Source organism: Heterodontus francisci, chromosome 29 (genome assembly GCF_036365525.1).
Source record: "Heterodontus francisci isolate sHetFra1 chromosome 29, sHetFra1.hap1, whole genome shotgun sequence".
Lineage (NCBI taxonomy): Eukaryota > Metazoa > Chordata > Chondrichthyes > Heterodontiformes > Heterodontidae > Heterodontus > Heterodontus francisci.
The window spans coordinates 61,383,466-61,402,670 of NC_090399.1; the positions used below are offsets into that span (position 1 = coordinate 61,383,466).

Genomic DNA, 19,205 nt, shown 5'->3' on the forward strand with positions numbered 1-19,205 from the left:
CACTCCCTGTACGGGATCTCAGTCCCCTCACTCCCTGTACGGGACCTCAGTCCTCTCACTCCCTGTACGGGACCTCAGTCACCTCACTCCATGTAAGGGTCCCTCAGTCCCCTGACTCCCCATATAGGCCCTCAGTCACCTCACTCCCTGTACGGGACCTCAGTCCCCTGACTCCCGATATGGGCCCTCAGTCACCTCACTCCCTGTACAGGCCCCCAGTCCCCTCACTCCCTGTACAGGCCCTCAGTCACCTCACTCCCTGTACAGGCCCCCATTCCCCTCAGTCCAAGTATGGGACCCCCAGTCCCCTCACTCCGTGTAAGAGTCCCTCAGTCCCAGCTCCCCATATGGGCCCTCGGTCCTCTCACTTCCTGTTCCTCAGCCCCCTCACGCTCTGTACATCACTGGACTGTGTGTGCATTTCCCACATGTGTAGGAAAGTCTCTAATGCTTTGATATTTGTGCTTTAACATTTTAAAACTGCTGATACCAGAGAGTGACAGACCCTGCCCTCACTTCCTACCTCTCCTTTTCAACGCAACTGCACCGATGACAACAGCAATCAGAGCGATGGCAGCAACAACAATTCCAACAATCAGTCTGATATTTGTTCCCTCTGAAGATCCTACAGTCACTGGGAGCATCCTGGCTGTGGGGGGGGGGGAGGGGGGAAATGAGGAGGAGATCAATGAATAACCACAATCGCTGCTCATTCAGAAGCAAGTGTACCAAAGCGGGGCCTGAGTTTGAATGAGATTCAAGTCTGTGATGTAATGGGCAGTCTCTGAGCAGAGCATGTTGTAGGTTAGAAAGGTTCAGCATGACTTGGATTACACTCCTGTGAAGCACTTTGGGATGTTTATCTACATTAAAGGAGATAAATAAATGCAGACATTGGAATTCCACATCATTCCAAAGACACTTCCAGTCACCCAAACAAGTGATTCATTCCCACATCAATCTCAGAATAGGCTTGTTGCAGCATAGTGATGGGAGGTAGGGAGTTTCTAGGGAAAGGAAAGAGGGGGTGCCATATTGATCAAAGATACTGTTACAGCACTGGAAAGGGGTGACATGCTGGAGGATTCAATGTCAGAATCTATTTGGGTAGAGTTAAGGAACAATAGAGGAGCTATTTCATTGCTGGGTGTAAACTATTGGTCACCCCAAATATAGGGAAGGAGGTCGAGAAGCAAATCTGCAGGTAGATTGCAGAAAGATGTAAGAACTTTGGAATGGTGATAATGGGGGAGTTCAATCATCCTAATATAGACTGGGATAGTAACAATGTAAAGGCAAAGGTCAGAAAGGAATTCCTGAAATGTATACAAGAGAACTTTATTGATCATTGTGTTTCCAGTTCAATGTGGAAGGAGGCAGTGTTGGATCTAGTTCTGGGGAATGAAGTAGGGCAAGTGGAGCATGTTTTAATTGGGGTGCATTTGGGAAACAGTGATCACAATATCATCAGGTTTACAGTAGTTATGGAAAATGACATGGAACAATTGAACATGAAATTACTCAACTGGAGGAGGGCTAATTTCAGTGAGTTGAAAAGCAGTCGATTGGTTTGATAAACATCACTAAAGAGAGTGCTGCTAATTTCACAGTAGAGGAAGAGGTAGTAGAGAAACTGAATAGAATAAAAATTGATAAAGAGGAGGTAGTTAAAAGGTTGGCAATGCTGAAAGTAGAAAAGTCACTGAGATTACTGAGGGAATTAAAGGTGGAGATATCGGAGGCTGTGGTCACAATCTTGCAATCCTCCTTCGGTAGTGGGATGGTGCCAGAGGACTGGAGAGGTGCAAATGTCAAATGTTACACAGACACACGCACACACACACACACACACACACACACACACACACACACACACACACACACACACACACACACACACACACACACACACACACACACACACACACACACACACACACACACACACACCTGGGCAACTACTGTTAGCCTGACTTCAGTGGTGCGAGAATGTTGAGACAACAGGAATAGGAGTAGACCATTCAATCCTTAGAGCCTGTTCTGCCATTCAGTGATATTGAGGGCGATCTGTGTCCTAACTCCATATACCTCAATAGATTAGCTAGCAAAAAAATCTATTGACCTCAGATCTGAATTTAATTGAGCTAGCATTTACTGCTTTTTATGGAACACAGTTACACACTTCTCCCACCATCTGTTTGAAGAAACGCTTCCTAACTTCTCTCCTGAATGGTCTGGGTCTGATTTCAATGTTATATCCCCTTTGTCCGAGACTCCACCACCAGCAGAAAAGTTTCTTTCCATCTACCTTACCCTCAATTCCTTCCAAAATCCTGAAAACCTCAATCGTCCTTTAACCTTCTCTATCCCAGGGAACACAAGCCTAGTCTGTGTAATCTCTCCTCATAATTAAACCTTTGTAGCCAAGTAACATTCTGTTGAATCTGTGCTGCACTCCTTCCAAGACCAGTATATTTATACCTTTCTAAAGATGAGGTGCCCAGAACTGTACACAGTTCTCCAGGTCTGGTCCGAGACAAGGCTTTCCACCATTTAGAAAATACGCTGATCTACCCTTATTTCATCCAAAATGGATGACTTCACGTTTGCCTGCACGGAAATACATCTGCCACAATTTTGCCCACCCAAACAATCAATGTCTCTTGTAATTTTATGCTCCTGTCTACTCTGCTTGCTATGCCACTGAACCTGGTGTCATCAGTAAACTTGGATATGTGTCGCTCTATTGTGCTTTTTAAGACTTTAAATACTGAATGGTTGAGGCCCCAGCACAGATCCCCGTGAGATAACACTGGTCATTTCCTTCCAATTCATACATGCCCATTATCCCTACAGTCTGTCTACTGCCAAATCAATTTCCTAATCAGCTCAATAATATGCTTTCAATTCCAAGAGCTTTAAGAAATCTCTTATGTGGAACCTTATCGAAAGTCTTCAGCAAGTCCACATAAACTATATCCATAGACATTCCCCTATCCACTACTTTAGTTACTTCCTCAAAAAAATTCAATTTGTTTCATTAGACATGACCTCCCCCTTACAAATCCACATTGGCTCTCTTCAATCAGCTCAAATTTCTCTAAGTACTCAGTCACTCTGTCTTAATGATAGATTCCATAACCTTCCCCACAACAGATGTTAGACTAACAGATTTATAATTTCTTGGTTTCTCTCTCACCTTTCTTTAATAATGAAGTTATGTATACAATTTTCCAATCGATAGGAATAATTCCTGCATCGAGGGAGCTTTGGAAGATTATGGCGAAATTATTTACAATTTCCTCACCTCCTTTCTTTAAAACCCAGGGGTGAAACCAACAGGTCCTGGGCATTTCTCAGTCTCTACAGTCATTTTTCTAAATACTATTTTCCAGCTTACATTGTCATTGGTTCATTATTTGTTTCCCTGGAATGTCAGGTATATTATCCTTTCCCATTCCTATGAAGATTGAAGCCTGGAAAAAGTAAAGCAGTAACAGAGCAATGGAGAACATTCGGGAAGAGATAGTTCAGACACAAACATACAAACTAGATATGTTCCTTTGAAGGGGAAAGGGCAGAGCATCCAAAGCTAATGTGCCCTGGATGACAAAGGAAGTAAAAGTTAAACTAAAGCAGAGAAAAAAGGAGGCTATGACAGATGTCACTAGCAAGATTCAGTTAATAACCAGGAAGATTATGAAAAGTACAGGAATGTACAAATACACCAATCACTACAGGTTAGCAAGGCTTTCTTTCTAGAGGAATAGAATTGAAAAGTACTGAAATTATGTTAAACCTGTATCAAACCGCGCGACGTCCCAGTTGCCATATTATAAAAAAAGAGATAGAAGCACTCAAGAGAGTGAAAGAAGATTTACAAGGACAATACAGGAAATACATGGGTATACATATCAGGAAAGGATGAACAGCTGGGTCTCTTTTCTCTTTAAAAACAAGGATGAATTGTGACTGAAAAGAGGTCTTTAAAATTTGACAGGATTTCACAGAGTGGATAGAGAGAGAAATTTTCCACTTGTTGGGAAGACCATAACAGGAGGAGATCAATAACAGATAGCTACCATGTGAACACAGAATTCGCTATCACAGGGAGTGATTGAAGCAAATAGTATCGATCTATTTAAGGAGAAACTAGACAAGCATATGAGGGAGAAGGGAATACAGAGTTCCAATGATAGATTTTTTTTAGTTTAGAGATACAGCACTGAAACAGGCCCTTCGGCCCACCGAGTCTGTGCTGACCATCAACCACTCATTTATACTAATCCAACACTAATTCCATTTTCCTACCACATCCCCACCTGTCCCTATATTTCCCTCCCTATACTAGGAGCAATTGCTAATGGCCAATTCACCTGTCAACCTGCAAGTCTTTGGCATGTGGGAGGAAACCGGAGCACCCGGAGGAAACCCACGCAGACACAGGGAGAACTTGCAAACTCCACAGAGGCAGTACCCAGAATTGAACCCGGGCCGCTGGAGCTGTGAGGCTGTGGTGCTAACCACTGCGCCACTGTGCCGCCCTTTAAATGAGGAAAGATGGGAGGAGGCTTGAGTGGTGCATAAACACCAACATGGACTGGTTGGGCCGAATGGCCAGTTTCTCTACTATTTATCCTATGTAATCTTTCAATCTTCATTGGATATAGGAGCGCTATTGGAGAACTGGAGGGTTGCTAATGTTATACCACTATTAAAGAAAGGGGAGAGGGATAAACCAGGAAATCACAGGCCAGTCAGCTGATAATTGGTAGTGGGGAAGTTATTCAAATCCAGTATCAAGGACAAAATTAACTTTCAATTGGAAAGGCATGGGTTAATCAAGAAGAGCCAGCATGGGTTTGTTAAAGGCAAATTGTGTCTGACCAACTTGATTGAATTCTTTGATGAGGTAACGAAGAAGATTGATCAACATAATTCAATAGATATAAAAACAAGAAATGCTGGAACCACTCAGTAGGTCTGACAGCATCTGTGAAAAGAGAAGCAGAGTTAATGTTTCGGGTCAGTGACCCTTCTTTGGAACTGACAAATAGTTCAATAGATGTTGCACATATGGACTTTTGGAAGGCGTTCAGCAAAATGCTGCACAGGAGGCTTATTAAGGAGATGTCAGCCCATGGAACCAAGGGGATATGAAACTGGCTCAGTGACTGGAAGCAAAGGATGTTGGTAGATGTTTTTCAGATTGGGAAGTGGGGGGCAGTGTTGTTTCCCAAGGGTCAGTTTTGGGTCCATTACTCTTGGCAACATTTATAAATGGCTTAGGCTTAGGTGTAGGGAACAGCATTATAAAGTTTGCAAATGATAAAACTTTTGGCAAAGTAGTATGGAGTAATGAGGATAGGATGAACATGGAGAGACAATATAGAATAAAGGGTACAATTCAGAAGGGGGGGCAGGAGCAGAGGGACCTATGTGTATATGTGCAAAAGTCATTGAAGGTGGCAGGACAGGTTGAAAGAGAGGTTAATAAAGCATACAGTATCCTGTGCTTTATTAGTAGGGGGATAGAGTACAAGAGCAAGGAAGTTATGTTGAATTTATATAAGACACTAGTTTGGCCTCAGCTGGAGCATTGCATCCAGTTCTGGTGGCCGCACTTTAGGAAAGATGTGAAGGCATTGGAGAGATTACAGAAAGGATTCACGAGAATGGTTCCAGGGATGAAGAACTTCAGTTATGAAGATAGATTGGAGAAGTTAAGACTGTTTTCCTTGGAGAAGAGAAGGCTGAGAGGTGATTTGATAGAGGTATTCAAAATCATGAGGGGTCTGAACAGAGTAGAGAGAGAGAAACTGTTCCCACTCGTGAAAGGATTGAGAATGAGAGGGCACAGATTTCAAGTATTTGGTAAAGTTAAGCAAAAGTGACATGAGGAAAAGCTGTTTCATGCAGCGAGTGGTTATGGTTTAGAATGCACTGCCTGAGAACGTGGTGGAGGCAGGTTCAATTGAAGCATTCAAAAGGGAATTAGACAGTTATATGAAAAGGAAGAATGTGCAGGGTTACAGGGAGAAGGCAGCTGAATGGAACTGAGGAAATTGCTCTTTCAGAGAGCCAGTGTAGACAAGATGGACCGAATGGCCTTCTCCTGCACGGTAACGATTCTGTGATTCAATCATTCTAGGCTTCAGGGTGACAGGATGGTGAAATGGACAAAGACATGGCAGCTAAAGTTCAATGTAGGGAAGTGTGAAGTGATGCACTTTGGAAGGACTAATGTTGAAAGAATGTAGATGATATTTTGAAAAGTGTAGATGAATAAAGAGACCTTGGTTTCCATATGCACAAATCCTTAAAGATGGCACAGCAAGTTGATAAGGTGGTTGTAAAAGTATATGGGTTACATGGATTTATAAATCGAGGTACAGAATATAAAAGTAAAGTGATCATGCTAGAACTTTATAAATCACTGGTTAGGCCTCGGTTGGAGTATTGTGGACAATTCCGGGCACCACACTTCCGAAAAGATGTAAAGGCCTTAGAAAGGGCACAGAGGAGGTTTATCAGGATGTTAACAGAGATAACAGACTATAGTTATGAGGAGAGGTTGGAAAAGTTAGGACTGTTCCCCTTGGAATAGAGAAGGTTAAGAGGTGACCTAATAGATTTTTTTCAAGATGATGAGCAGTTTTGCTAAATAGAGAGAGGAAAGTTATTCCCTCCGGTGAGTGGGTCAATAACCAGAGGTTATAGATTTAAAATCATTGGTAAAAGATAGAGAGGGGAAATGAGGATTTTATTTTTACTCAGCTGTCGGGATCTGGAATGTTCTACCTGAAAAGAAGTGGAAGCTGATTCCAGAAACAATTTTAAACAGGGTGTTGTACAGATATTTGAGGATGATGAGCTGACACATTTAGGGACAAAAAGCAGACACATGGGACTAAGAATGACTACTCATCCCAAGAGCCAGCATAGGCTCTATGGGCCAAATGGCCTCCTACTGTGCTGGAGGGTTCTATGATTCAATGACACGAAGTTCCAACAAAATAAAACACTGCAGATGCTGGAAATCTGAAATAAAAACATAACATTCTAGAAATACTCAGCAGGTCAGGCAGCATCTATGACGTGAGCAACAGAGTTAATGTTTCAGGTCAATACCACTTTGTCAGAATGGAGGTCACTGATCTGAAAGGTTAACACTATTGCTCTCTGTACAGATGCTACCTGACCTGCTGAGTATTTCCAACATTGTCTGTTTTTATTGTATTATTCTAAAAGTCCTACCCTTTCCTTATTCACATTTGCAGTATGACCGCAATGATTTTTAAAGGGCCACATGGGCCTTTTGCTTCTGACATAATTGTAAAAGCTTTGTGTTAATCTTGATACCCTCATAAATGTCTGTTGATATTTCTGCTCTTACTGTATGTTCTTTCGCTCTCTCCCAGTCCCCTCGATCTATACTATGCTTTGCTTTATCCTTTAGTTTTAGGTTACCTTTCACTTCTTCTCGAGTAGACCTCTCGGCCCTTCTCGTTTCTGTATTAAGCTAAATTCTTTTCTGAACACCTCCCACTGTTCATCTGTAGTTTTACCCAATAACAGTTTTGTTCAGTTTGCGGTCATCAGTCTCTGTCTCATCCTATTAAAAGTTAGCCTTACCAAATTCGAGGATCTTCATAACAGTATTATGTTTTTCCTTTTCAAACATGTCAGGCTCGCAGTTAAGTAAATGTTCCCTTACCGTTAGATTAACTATGTCTGGCTCACTACTAGATCTAGTGTGGCCTGCCTGTTTGTTGGTTCCAGAAAACTATGTTGAATGCAGTCAAGAAATTCACAAGCTTTCTGACTTGAGCTACTCTGTTCTTCCCAATCTATATGGGAATTAAAGTCTCCCATTAAAACATCTCTTCATTTACTACAAGTCTCTTTGATCTCTGAATTAACAGCTATGCAGTGGAAGAATGTATTATCAGGATGCCTGTAGCCAACTCCCATTACAATTCTTATCACAGTCTCCATTGATTGCTTTCACTTACCTCGATCCTCTCTTGTTAATGTTGTAACAATCTGGGACAAACTTAATGTCAGGTGGAAAAACATGGGTTAATAAATTGAAAGCGAGCACAGAATTGTCAAAGGCAAACTTGTCAAACTTGATCAAGTTCTCTGATGAATAGACGGACAGTGTTGATGAGGGTAGTGTGCTGTATGTTGTGTATATGGGCTTTCAGAAGGCATTTGATAAAGTGCCACAAAATAGACTTACTAGTAAAATTGAAGCCAATGGGATTAGAGGGACAGTGTCAGAGTGGATATGGAATTGGATCAGGGACAGAAATCAGAGAGGAATGGTGAATGATTATTTTTCAGACTGGAAGGAAGTAGAAAGTGAAGGATTGGTATGAGGATCACATCTCTTTTTGATATATATTAATGATCTGGACTTGGGTATAAGGGCATAAATTCAAGGTGTGCAATGACACAAAACTCAGAAATGCAGTAACCAATGAAGAGGATTAGAACAGATTTCAGGAGGACATAGACAGACTGGTGAAATGGGCAGACATGTGACACATGCAGTTTAATGCAGAGAAGTGTTAGGTGATTGATTTTGGAAGGCAGAATGAGGAGAGGTGATTCTAAACAGTCACTGTTCCTCTTACCCCAGTCTAGGATCTCCATTCCTTCTTTTTCGCTTTGCTCATACTGACAGGAATAGTTGGCACCATTCTCAGGTGCGATCTGAACCCTTCTCCTGAGCTGGTAGGTGCCATCGTGGTTGGGTAGGATGCCAGTGGAACATGTGTCTGCAATCGGTGCGCCATTTCTCAAGAGGGTGACTTCGATATCGCGAGGGTAAAATCCTGTGACGAGGCAGCAGAGTTGTGTCGGTTTAGCAGCTGATGCCTTGTCCGCGGAAAGAAACACTTGAGGAGCAACTGAGAGTAAAACAGATCAGAGGCAGGTCAGTGTGAGAGACAGGGAATGGTAAATATCCCTTTAAATTGGGGATTAGACCCCTGACCCCAGGGAAAGGTACATACCCCTTTAAACTGGGGTTTAGACACCCTGACTCCAGGTAACAGTACGTACCCCTTTAAACTGGGGTTTAGACCACCGACTCTCAGTCACCTCTTCTGACTCACCGACTCTCAGTCACCTCTTCTGACTCACCGACTCTCAGTCCCCCCTTTACTCACCAACACTCAGTCCCTTCCCCCTCACTCACCGACTCTCAGTCCCTCCTCCCTCGCTCACCGACTCTCAGTCCCCCTCACTCACCAACTCTCAGTCCCCCCTCACTCAGAGTCTCAGACCCCCTCACTCAGAGTCTCAGTCCCCCCCTCACTCGCTGAGTCTCAGTCCCACCTTACTCGCTGACTCTCAGTCCCCCCTCACTCGCTGACTCTCAGTCCCCCCCCCCACTAACTGACTCTCAGACCCCCCTCACTCACTGACTCTCAGTCCCACCTCATTCACTGACTCTCCCCCCTCCCCCCACCCCCACCCACTCACTCACCGTGTCTCAGTTCCTTTTCTCCAAGTTTCAGGTACTTCTTCAGCCATTCGATGCAGGTCCCCTCCAGGTAACCCTTCCTCTGCTGGTTCCTGGCCTTGTCCTGGTCCCACTTGTTCTTGGTAATCAGTCCCCAGCTTACCGGTGTTACCCACACCATGTTATCCTTATCAAAGCTGATGTAATCCCGCCCGTCCCAGCCTTCCTGATGGAACCCGCTGGTGCTCCCGTCATCCCGCAGCTCACAGCCATACATCACCTGTACTGTGTGGATCCCTGTCAATCAAACACACACAGCCAATCAGAGCCAAATAACAGAGAGCCAACAGTTCTGACTGCCTTCCACAACTGTCAGTGAAACACACACAGCCAAACAGATCCAGGAGCAGAGTGAAGGGGAGGTGGGGGTAAGAGGGAAAGCCGGGAATGATTGGGAGTTGGTAAAGAGCTGGTCCTGTCTTTCAGCCCCACAACAAAGTGCATCACTCCACCCAATTCCCGGCTTCTGTTTACTATATAGTGGAGAGACCATTACGGTTGGAGCGTATGAAACAAAAATTGTGTTTGGAAAATATGTTTGAGATTTTTGAAGAAGTAACTGATAAGATGAATAAGGAGTACCAATGGATGTAGTGTATTTGAATTTTCAAAAAGCATTCAATGAGGTGCCATCCAAGAGCTTTTTTCCACTAAATTAGGACTCAAGGCTTTGAGGATTAGTTAAAGGACAGAAAACAGAGAGTAGGAATAAACGGGTCATCTCCGGGATGGCAGGCTGTAATGAGTTGGGTACCACAGGGATCAGTACTTGGGTCTCAGCTATTTAGGCCCAAGACACAAAAAGTTCCACAGAGGGATAGGGCAGGTTGAGTGAGTAGGCAAGAACATGTCAGATGAAATACAATGTGGTAGGGTGGCCATTTGGTCTGCATCCATTACTTTGGAAATGTCCAGCCTCTCGTCTTCATTGGCTAATATCAGTGTCATTTAAAATCAGAATTCTATTGGTCCTGTGAGTACCCACAAAGATCCTATTGGACCTAACCATGTGCCTGTCTTTTAGACGCCCGAACGCTATATCTGTTGCTTGTACTGTGATGAAAGTGGAGCCATTGTCTTCTTCATCAAAATGCTCAAGCAAAAGACATTGTTCAACGCAGTATGGTCAAAAGAAAGTGATTTCATAGCAAAAAATAAAATCAGGAAGGGAGAGGATCAAACACTCTGCATTTTGTACCAAGGTGATACCAATGTCAGCCACCAAGGAAAGGGAGATGTGGATCAACACATTTTGTTGGAAAAACACAAAGTGAGCACCCAATTTGCAAGTACATCATCATTGAGGTCTTTTTTTCAAATCATCTGCATCACCTCAAAACAATAAAGTAACTGCTGCTGAACTACAAATGTCTGCCACGCGGTGAAGAATCACCAGTCTTATAGAAATATCGACTGCAGTACAAGGTGACAAAGAAATCTCCTTCATACCAAGAGACCTGACATGTGGGGAAACAAAGGCAAAAACACTGAGCGAGAAGCTTCATGCAGAAGTACTTGGATTGCATTAAAGCAGATGATCTTTTTATTTTCTTTGGCAATTGATGCGTCAAACAAGGGTGAAACAAAATGTTTCCCCTTCGGTTTGGGATATTTTAATTTTGAGAAGGGGATCCCGCATTTACTGTTGGATTTTTATACTGATAGCCAGGAAACCTGGGAAGCAATCGCAACAGAAAAATGATCCAAACTCAGTGCCTTTGATCTCATCCCATGAAGACTTTCCGTGTATTCGGCTGACAACACAAGTGTTAATTCTGAAAAGCACAACAGTATTTACCAAGAAGTAAAAGGCTCTCAAACGGACATAGTTGCAGCCAACTGTTTGGCTCATATTTTGCATAATACAACAAGGTACATCATCTGAAACCTCGCTGTTGATACAAAAAACCATCATTCTCAAGGTATACGGTCACTTCCACACTTCTGCAATCAGAACAGAGCATTTAAGGGAGTTTTGTGACTTTGTTGGCGTGGAGGAGCGCAATCTGTTGAAGCACGTTGTGATCAGGTGGCTTTTTCTACTGCTGGCTATTGACAGATTGTGGAAATGCTGGAAAACTCGAACAAGATCATTTCAGAGTTTAGGTGAGCAAGAATGCCCCAAAATACAATGGAAATGCTTCAGGGATGAGGAGGTTGCTAATGACGTGGCTGAGCTTTACTTTCTCTTTCTCAGCATTGCTCAAACTATTCACTTTATCAAAGCTTTAGAGGCCAAGTCGTTCAGCATCCTCTTGGTGTATGAACTGATTTAATTAAATTAAATCAATCAGATTAGAGAATATAGGAACATAGGAAATTGGAGCAAGAGTAGGCCATTCAGCCCCTTGAGCCTACTCCACCATTTAACTAGATCATGGCTGATTTTCTACCCTAAGGGCATCCTCCTGCACTATCCCCATATTCATTGATATCTTCAATATCTAGAGAACTATCAATCTCTCTCTTGAACACACTCAATGACTGAGCCTCCACAGACCGCTGGGGTAGAGAATTCCGAAGATTTACTACCCTCTGAGTGAAGAAATTCATCCTCATCTCAGTCCTAAATGGCCTAATCCTTAATCTGAGACTGTGGCCGCTGGTTCGAGACTCCCCAGCCAGGGGAAACCTCCATCCTGCATCAACCTTGTCGAGACTTCGAAGAATTTTGTATGCTTCAATGAGATCATTCTTCCAAACTCTGGAGGATACAGGCCCAGTCTCCTCAATCTCTCCTCATAGGACAATCCCACCATCCCAGGAATCAGTTTGGTGAACCTTCGTTGCACTCCCTCTATGGCAAGTATATCCTTCCGGAGGCAAGGAGACCAAAACTATACTCGACACTCCAGGTACGGTCTCACCAAGGCTCTATAAAATTGCAGCAAGACATCTTCACTCCTGTACTCAAATCCTCTTGCAATATAGGCCAACATACCATTTGCCTTCCTAATTGCTTGCTGTACCTAGAGTCATAGAGTTATACGGCACCGAAATAGGCCCTTTGGCCCATCGTGTTCGTACTGGCCATCAAGCACCTAACTATTCTAATCCCATTTTCCAGCACTTGGCCCATCGCCTTGTATACTGTGGCGTTTTTTTTTTAAACACCTGCATGTTACTTTTTAGTGACTGATGAACAAGGAGACCCAGGTCCCTTTGGACATCAACACTTCCCATTCTCTCACCATTTAAGAAATACTCTGGATCCACATTATTAGATTAGATTAGAGATACAGCACTGAAACAGGCCCTTTGGCCCACCGAGTCTGTGCCGAACATCAACCACCCATTTTTTATACTAATCCTACACTAATCCCATATTCCCAACAAACATCCCCACCTATCCCTATATTTCCCTACTACCTACCTATACTAGTGCCAATTTATAATGGCCAATTTACCTATTAACCTGCAAGTCTTTTGGCTTGTGGGAGGAAACCGGAGCACCCGGAGAAAACCCACGCAGACACAGGGAGAACTTGCAAACTCCACACAGGCAGTACCCGGAATCGAACCCGGGTCCCTGGAGCTGTGAGGCTGCGGTGCTAACCACTGCGCCACCGTGCCGCCCTGTCATGTTCTTGTCCATTCCACCTGTCATGTTCTTGTCCATTCACTTAGCCTATCTAAATCCCCTTGAAGCCTCTTTGTATGCTCCTCACAACTCACATTGCCTCCTAGTTTTGTGTCATCAGCATAATTGGAAATATTACATTTGGTCCCTATATCCAAATCATTGATATAGATTGTGAATAGCTGGGATCCAAGCACTGATTCCTGCCATACCCCACTAGTCACAGCCTGCCAACCTGAAATTGGCCCATTTATTCCTACTCCATGTTTTCTGGTCATTAACCAATTCTCAGTCTATGCCAGTATATTACCCCCAATCCCATGTGCTCTAATTTTGCTTACTTACTCTTGTGTGGGACCTTATCGAATGCCTTCTGACAATCCAAATACACCACATCCTCCGGTTCCGCCTCATCTATCCTGCTAATTACATCCTCAAAATATTTCAACAGGTTTGTCAAACATAATTTTCCTTTCATAAATCCATGGTGACTCTGCCCAATCCTACCATTATTTTCTAAGTGACCAGTTATCACATCCTTTATAATAGATTCTAGCATTTCCCCTACTAATGTCGGGCTAACATGTCTGTAGTTACCTATTTTCTCTCTCCCTCCTTTCTTAAATAGTGAGGTTACTTTTTCTACCTTCGATATGATAACTACAATTACACAGGGTATTGTTGAGGTCACACCTGGAATATTGTGTGCAGTTTAAGGAAAGAACGTACTTGCCCGAGATGGAGTATAACAAAGGTTCTCGAGACTGATTCCAGTTAATTGGCCTATAAGAAGAAATTGAGTATGGTAGACCTATATTCCCTGGAATTTAGAAGAATGGGAAGTGATCTAATTGGAATATACAAGATTCTGAAGGGGCTTGACAGAGTAGACACTGAGAGGTTGATTCCCCTGTTCGGGGAATCTAGAATACGGGGTCACAGTCTCAGAATAAGGAGTTGGTCATTGTAGATTGAGTTGAAAAAAAAATGTCTTCATGCAGAAGGTTGTGAATCTTTGGAATTCTCCACCCTAAAGAACTGTGGATGCTCACTCATTGAGTAGATTCAAGACAAAGGTTGATAGATTTTTGGGTGCAAAGGGAATGAAGGGAGGGGAGGACGGTGCAGGAAGGTGGAATTGAGATAGAAGATCAGCCATGATCTTTTAAATGTTGGAAAAGGCTCAATAGTCTATTCCTGCTCCTATTTCTTAAGTTCTTTTGAGACACAGCAGGGGTAGGGGAACAGAGAGAGATGAGTTGGGGGAGTACAGAGACACAGGGGGCTGAAATTTATAGTCCTGTCACCATAATCGGCGGTGGGCGAAAGCAGGGCGGGCTGCACATTGCACAGCCCCCGCGATATTAAGTGCGGTGGCTCATTTAAATAGCCGATTCGGACCGCCCACCACGATGACATGGAGGGGGCGGCTGTCCGTCCCCGGCAACAGCGTCAGCTACCTTTGTGCAGGCGCTCAGGCCATTTTTAAAGGGCTTCCAACCCTAGATTTCAATTTAAATATTTAAAGAGTGATTGATTTTTAAAAATTAAATAAATTGATCTTGCCCCTCTCCCACCAACCCCCCCCAATAACCATCGATTAAATTACCAGCCCTCTCCCCCTACAAAACAGTTACCTTGCGCACCTGACCTTCCCCCCACAATGTGCATCAACTTTACACTTCACCCCTTCCCCCCCATCCCCTGCACCAATGAGATAACTGTGACCCAACTCCCTCCTCTCCACACAGAGAAACACACCTGCTCCGCCCTCTCCACCAGTGTTCCGCCTTTAATCCCTGGACGGGGATCCGAAGGTGTGGGATTGCCGGCCACTGACACAAATATCACACCAGGACAGACGGCGGGAGTGTAAAGGGAATTTCTTTGTTTATTTAAATTAATTTATGTATTTAAATTGGGCTCCCGACGCCAAGCGGTGGGAGTGCCGCCATGAGGCCTCGTCACCGCCGGCAATATCGGGCCGGGCCTTCCCGGCATCATGGTCTGTGGTGAGCCTGTCCCTCAGGCATTTTCCGGACTCCCCACACCACAACCCCTGATGTCAGGGGGTCTGTAAAATTCTCCCCAGGGGAACAGAAAGACATGAGGAGTGAAGAGAGAGAGAGAGAGAGAAACAGGGTGTGGGAAGAATGGAAAAACTAGGGAGGGTGGGGGAACAGTTAGAAATGGGACGGGAAATAGATATGGAGGGGAATAGTGAGACACAGGAGCGGAATAGATAGAGAGACACAGGAGGGGAATAGATAGAGAGACACAGGAGGGGAAAAGAGAGACACAGGAGGGGAAAAGAGAGACATGGGGAGGGTTCAGAGAGAGACGGTGGGGGGGGGGGTGTGCGTGGTGGGATAGTGACACGGGAGTTGAGAAAAACCAGGGGAGTTGGGGGAATAGAAACATACATAGAAACATAGAAAATGGGAGCAGGAGTAGGACATTCGGCCCTTCGAGCCTGCTCCACCATTCATTATGATCATAGCTGATCGCAGTGGTTAGCACCGCAGCCTCACAGCTCCAGCGACCTGGGTTCAATTCTGGGTACTGCCTGTGTGAAGTTTGCAAGTTCTCCCTGTGTCTGCGTGGGTTTTCTCTGGGTGGTCCGGTTTCCTCCCACAGCCAATAGACTTGCAGGTTGATAGGTAAATTGGCCATTATAAATTGCCCCTAGTATAGGTAGGTGGTAGGGAAATATAGAGACAGGTGGGGGATGTAGTAGAAATATGTATAGGATTAGTATAAATGGGTGGTTAATGGTCGGCACAGACTCGGTGGGCCGAAGGGCCTGTTTCAGTGCTGTATCTCTAAATCTAAATCTAAATCCAACTCAGTAACCTGGTCCCGCTTTCGCCCCATACCCTTTGATCCCTTTAGACCCAAGAGCTATATCTAACTCCTTCTTGAAAACATACAATGTTTTGGCCTCAACTGCTTTCTGTGGTAGTGAATTCCACAGGCTCACCACTCTCTGGGTGAAGAAAGTTCTCCACATCTCAGTCCTGAAAGGTTCAAGTCCTGTTAGAATTTTATACGTTTCTATGAGATTCTCCCTCACTCTTCTGAACTCCAGCGAATATAATCCTTAGCGACTTAATCTTTCCTCATACCTCAGTCCCGCCATCCCAGGAATCAGTCTGTTAAACCTTCGCTGCACTCCCTCTATAGCAAGAACATCCTTCCTCAGATAAGGAGACCAAAACTGCTCACAATATTTCAGGTGTGGCCTCACCAAGGCCCTGTATAATTGCAACAAGACATCCCTGCTTCTGTACTCGAATCCTCTCACTATGAAGGCATGGAGTGTCAAATAGATATGTGGGGGGAATAGAGAGATACGGGAGGGAGGAATAGAGAGACATGGGGGTAGAATAAAGACAGATGGAGGAATAGAGAGACATGGGAGGGGATATAGAGAGTTACTGGGGTGAAAATAGAGCAGCAAAGGGGTGAAATACAGAGACACGGGGGGCATAGAGAGAGAGAGAGACGGATGGGTGTATAGAGAAACATTGTGGGGGAGGCAGTTGAGAGACTGGGGTCTAATAGAAAGACACCGTAGTGGAACAGAGAGACTTGGAGGGAATAGAGAGACATGATGGGGTTTGGGGGGTGGGGGCGGGGGCGGGGGCGGGGGGAGGGGTTGGGGGTTGGGAATAGAGAGACACTGGGGTGGAGTAGAGAGGCACAGAGTGGTGTAGAGAGAGATGTGGGGGAGGAGGCAATTGAGAGATGGGGGTCCAATAGGGAGACACCTTGGTGGAAAAGAGAGACTTGGAGGGGAATAGAGAGAGATGGGGGAATAGAGAGACACGGAGAGAGGAATAGAGAGACAGGGTGGTGGAATCGACAAATATGGGAGGGGGAAATAGACACAATGGTGGGGAATAGAGAGACACAGTGAGGCTTGAATTTAGGAATATGAGACGGTAAATAGATATGAGGAAAATGTAGAGAGAAACAGTGGTGCGGGAATAGAGAGCATTGTGGGAGGGCAAGGTCTCACCACCCGTCTGGTTGGTCCGGTTTAAGGCGGTCTGAATATTGGTCTGTCCAATGTGCTCCGAACTCCGCAGGATCTGTGTCTGCTGTTCCCAGTACTCAGGGCCCTGACTCTCCGCCATCCACTGCTGCCGAGAGATTACTTCCTGAAGATTGCTGTCGTAGTAATCAATCGTAGCATCGTCCACATAACTGACGGCCACAAACTCTGGCAGACCAGGAATCGGGGTCATTGCCGTGTAGAAATACCGGAGAGAGTGAGATCCTGAAACACAGAAAGACATCAGGCATGAACCCCAAAACACCAACCCAACAGAGAGAATGAGAGAGAGACATCAGGGCATGAACCCCAAATCACCAACCCCACAGAGAGAGAGAGAGAGAGAGAGAGAGACATCAGGGCATCAACCCCAAAACATCAACACCACAGAGAGAGAGAGAGAGACATCAGGGCATGAACCCCAAAACACAAACCCAACAGAGAGAGAGAGAGAGAGAGACATCAGGGCATCAACCCCAAAACACCAACCCCACAGAGAGAGAGAGAGAGACATCAGGGCATGAACCCCAAAACATCAACCCCACACAGAGAGAGAGAGAGAGACATCAGGGCATGAACCCCAAAACATCAACCCCACAGAGAGAGAAAGAAATCAGGGCATGAACCCCAAATCAACAACCCCACAGAGAGAGAGACATCAGGGCATGAACCCCAAATCATCAACCCCACAGAGAGAGAGAGAGTGAGACATCAGAGCATGAACCCCAAAACACAAACCCAACAGAGAGAGAGAGAGAGAGAGAGACATCAGGGCATCAACCCCAAAACACCAACCCCACAGAGAGAGAGAGAGAGACATCAGGGCATGAACCCCAAAACATCAACCCCACACAGAGAGAGAGAGAGAGACATCAGGGCATGAACCCCAAAACATCAACCCCACAGAGAGAGAAAGAAATCAGGGCATGAACCCCAAATCAACAACCCCACACAGAGAGAGACATCAGGGCATGAACCCCAAATCATCAACCCCACAGAGAGAGAGAGAGACATCAGGGCATGAACCCCAAAACATCAACACCACAGAGAGAGAGAGAGAGAGACATCAGGGCATGAACCCCAAAACATCAACACCACAGAGAGAGAGAGAGAGAGAGACATCAGGGCATCAACGCTAAAACACCAACCGCACAGAGAGAGACATCAGGGCATGAACCCCAAAACATCAACCCCACAGAGAGAGAAAGAAATCAGGGCATGAACCCCAAATCAACAACCCCACACAGAGAGAGACATCAGGGCATGAACCCCAAAACATCAACCCCACAGAGAAAGAAAGAAATCAGGGCATGAACCCCAAATCAACAACCCCACAGAGAGAGAGACATCAGGGCATGAACCCCAAAACATCAACCCCACAGAGAAAGAAAGAAATCAGGGCATGAACCCCAAATCAACAACCCCACAGAGAGAGAGACATCAGGGCATGAACCCCAAAACATCAACCCCACAGAGAGAGAGAGACATCAGGGCATGAACCCCAAAACATCAACCTCACAGAGAGAGAGAGACATCAGGGCATGAACCCCAAATCAACAACCCCACAGAGAGAGAGACATCAGGGCATGAACCCCAAAACATCAACCCCACAGAGAGAGAAAGACATCAGGGCATGAACCCCAAAACATCAACCCCACAGAGAGAGAGAGAGAAAGACATCAAGGCATGAACCCCAAAATACCAACCCCACAGAGAAAGAGAGACATCAGGGCATGAACGCTAAAACACCAACCGCACACAGAGACACATCAGGGCATGAACCCCAAATCACCAACCCCACAAAGAGAGAGAGAGAAAGACATCAAGGCATGAACCCCAAAATACCAACCCCACAGAGAAAGAGAGACATCAGGGCATGAACCCCAAAACATCAACCCCACAGAGAGAGAGACATCAGGGCATGAACCCCAAAACACCAACCCCACAGAGAGAGATGGACATTAGGGCATTAACCCCAAAACATCAACCCCACAGAGAGAGAGAGACATCAGGGCATGAACCCCAAAACATCA

General features: G+C 44.9%; 1 protein-coding gene across 8 annotated transcripts in view; it reads right to left on the bottom strand.

Moving 5' to 3' along the window:
• Window positions 1-19,205, bottom strand: part of LOC137345646 (class I histocompatibility antigen, F10 alpha chain-like) — a 49,979-nt gene that overhangs the window by 16,296 nt on the left and 14,478 nt on the right. For 4 of the 8 annotated variants that reach the window (XR_010968586.1, XR_010968588.1, XR_010968587.1 and 1 more), the window contains exons 2-5: window positions 17,137-17,397; window positions 9,500-9,772; window positions 8,643-8,918; window positions 524-649 (exon numbers count right to left, since the gene is read on the bottom strand). Coding sequence is in view for 4 of the 8 variants with exons in the window: in XM_068008885.1 (XP_067864986.1) it covers window positions 524-649; window positions 8,643-8,918; window positions 9,500-9,772; window positions 17,137-17,397 (936 nt within the window). In the remaining 4 variants the exon portion in view is untranslated. The remainder of the gene's footprint in view (window positions 1-523; window positions 650-8,642; window positions 8,919-9,499; window positions 9,773-17,136; window positions 17,398-19,205) is intronic. The other 4 variants (XR_010968589.1, XM_068008888.1, XM_068008887.1 and 1 more) reach the window with 1 other exon arrangement.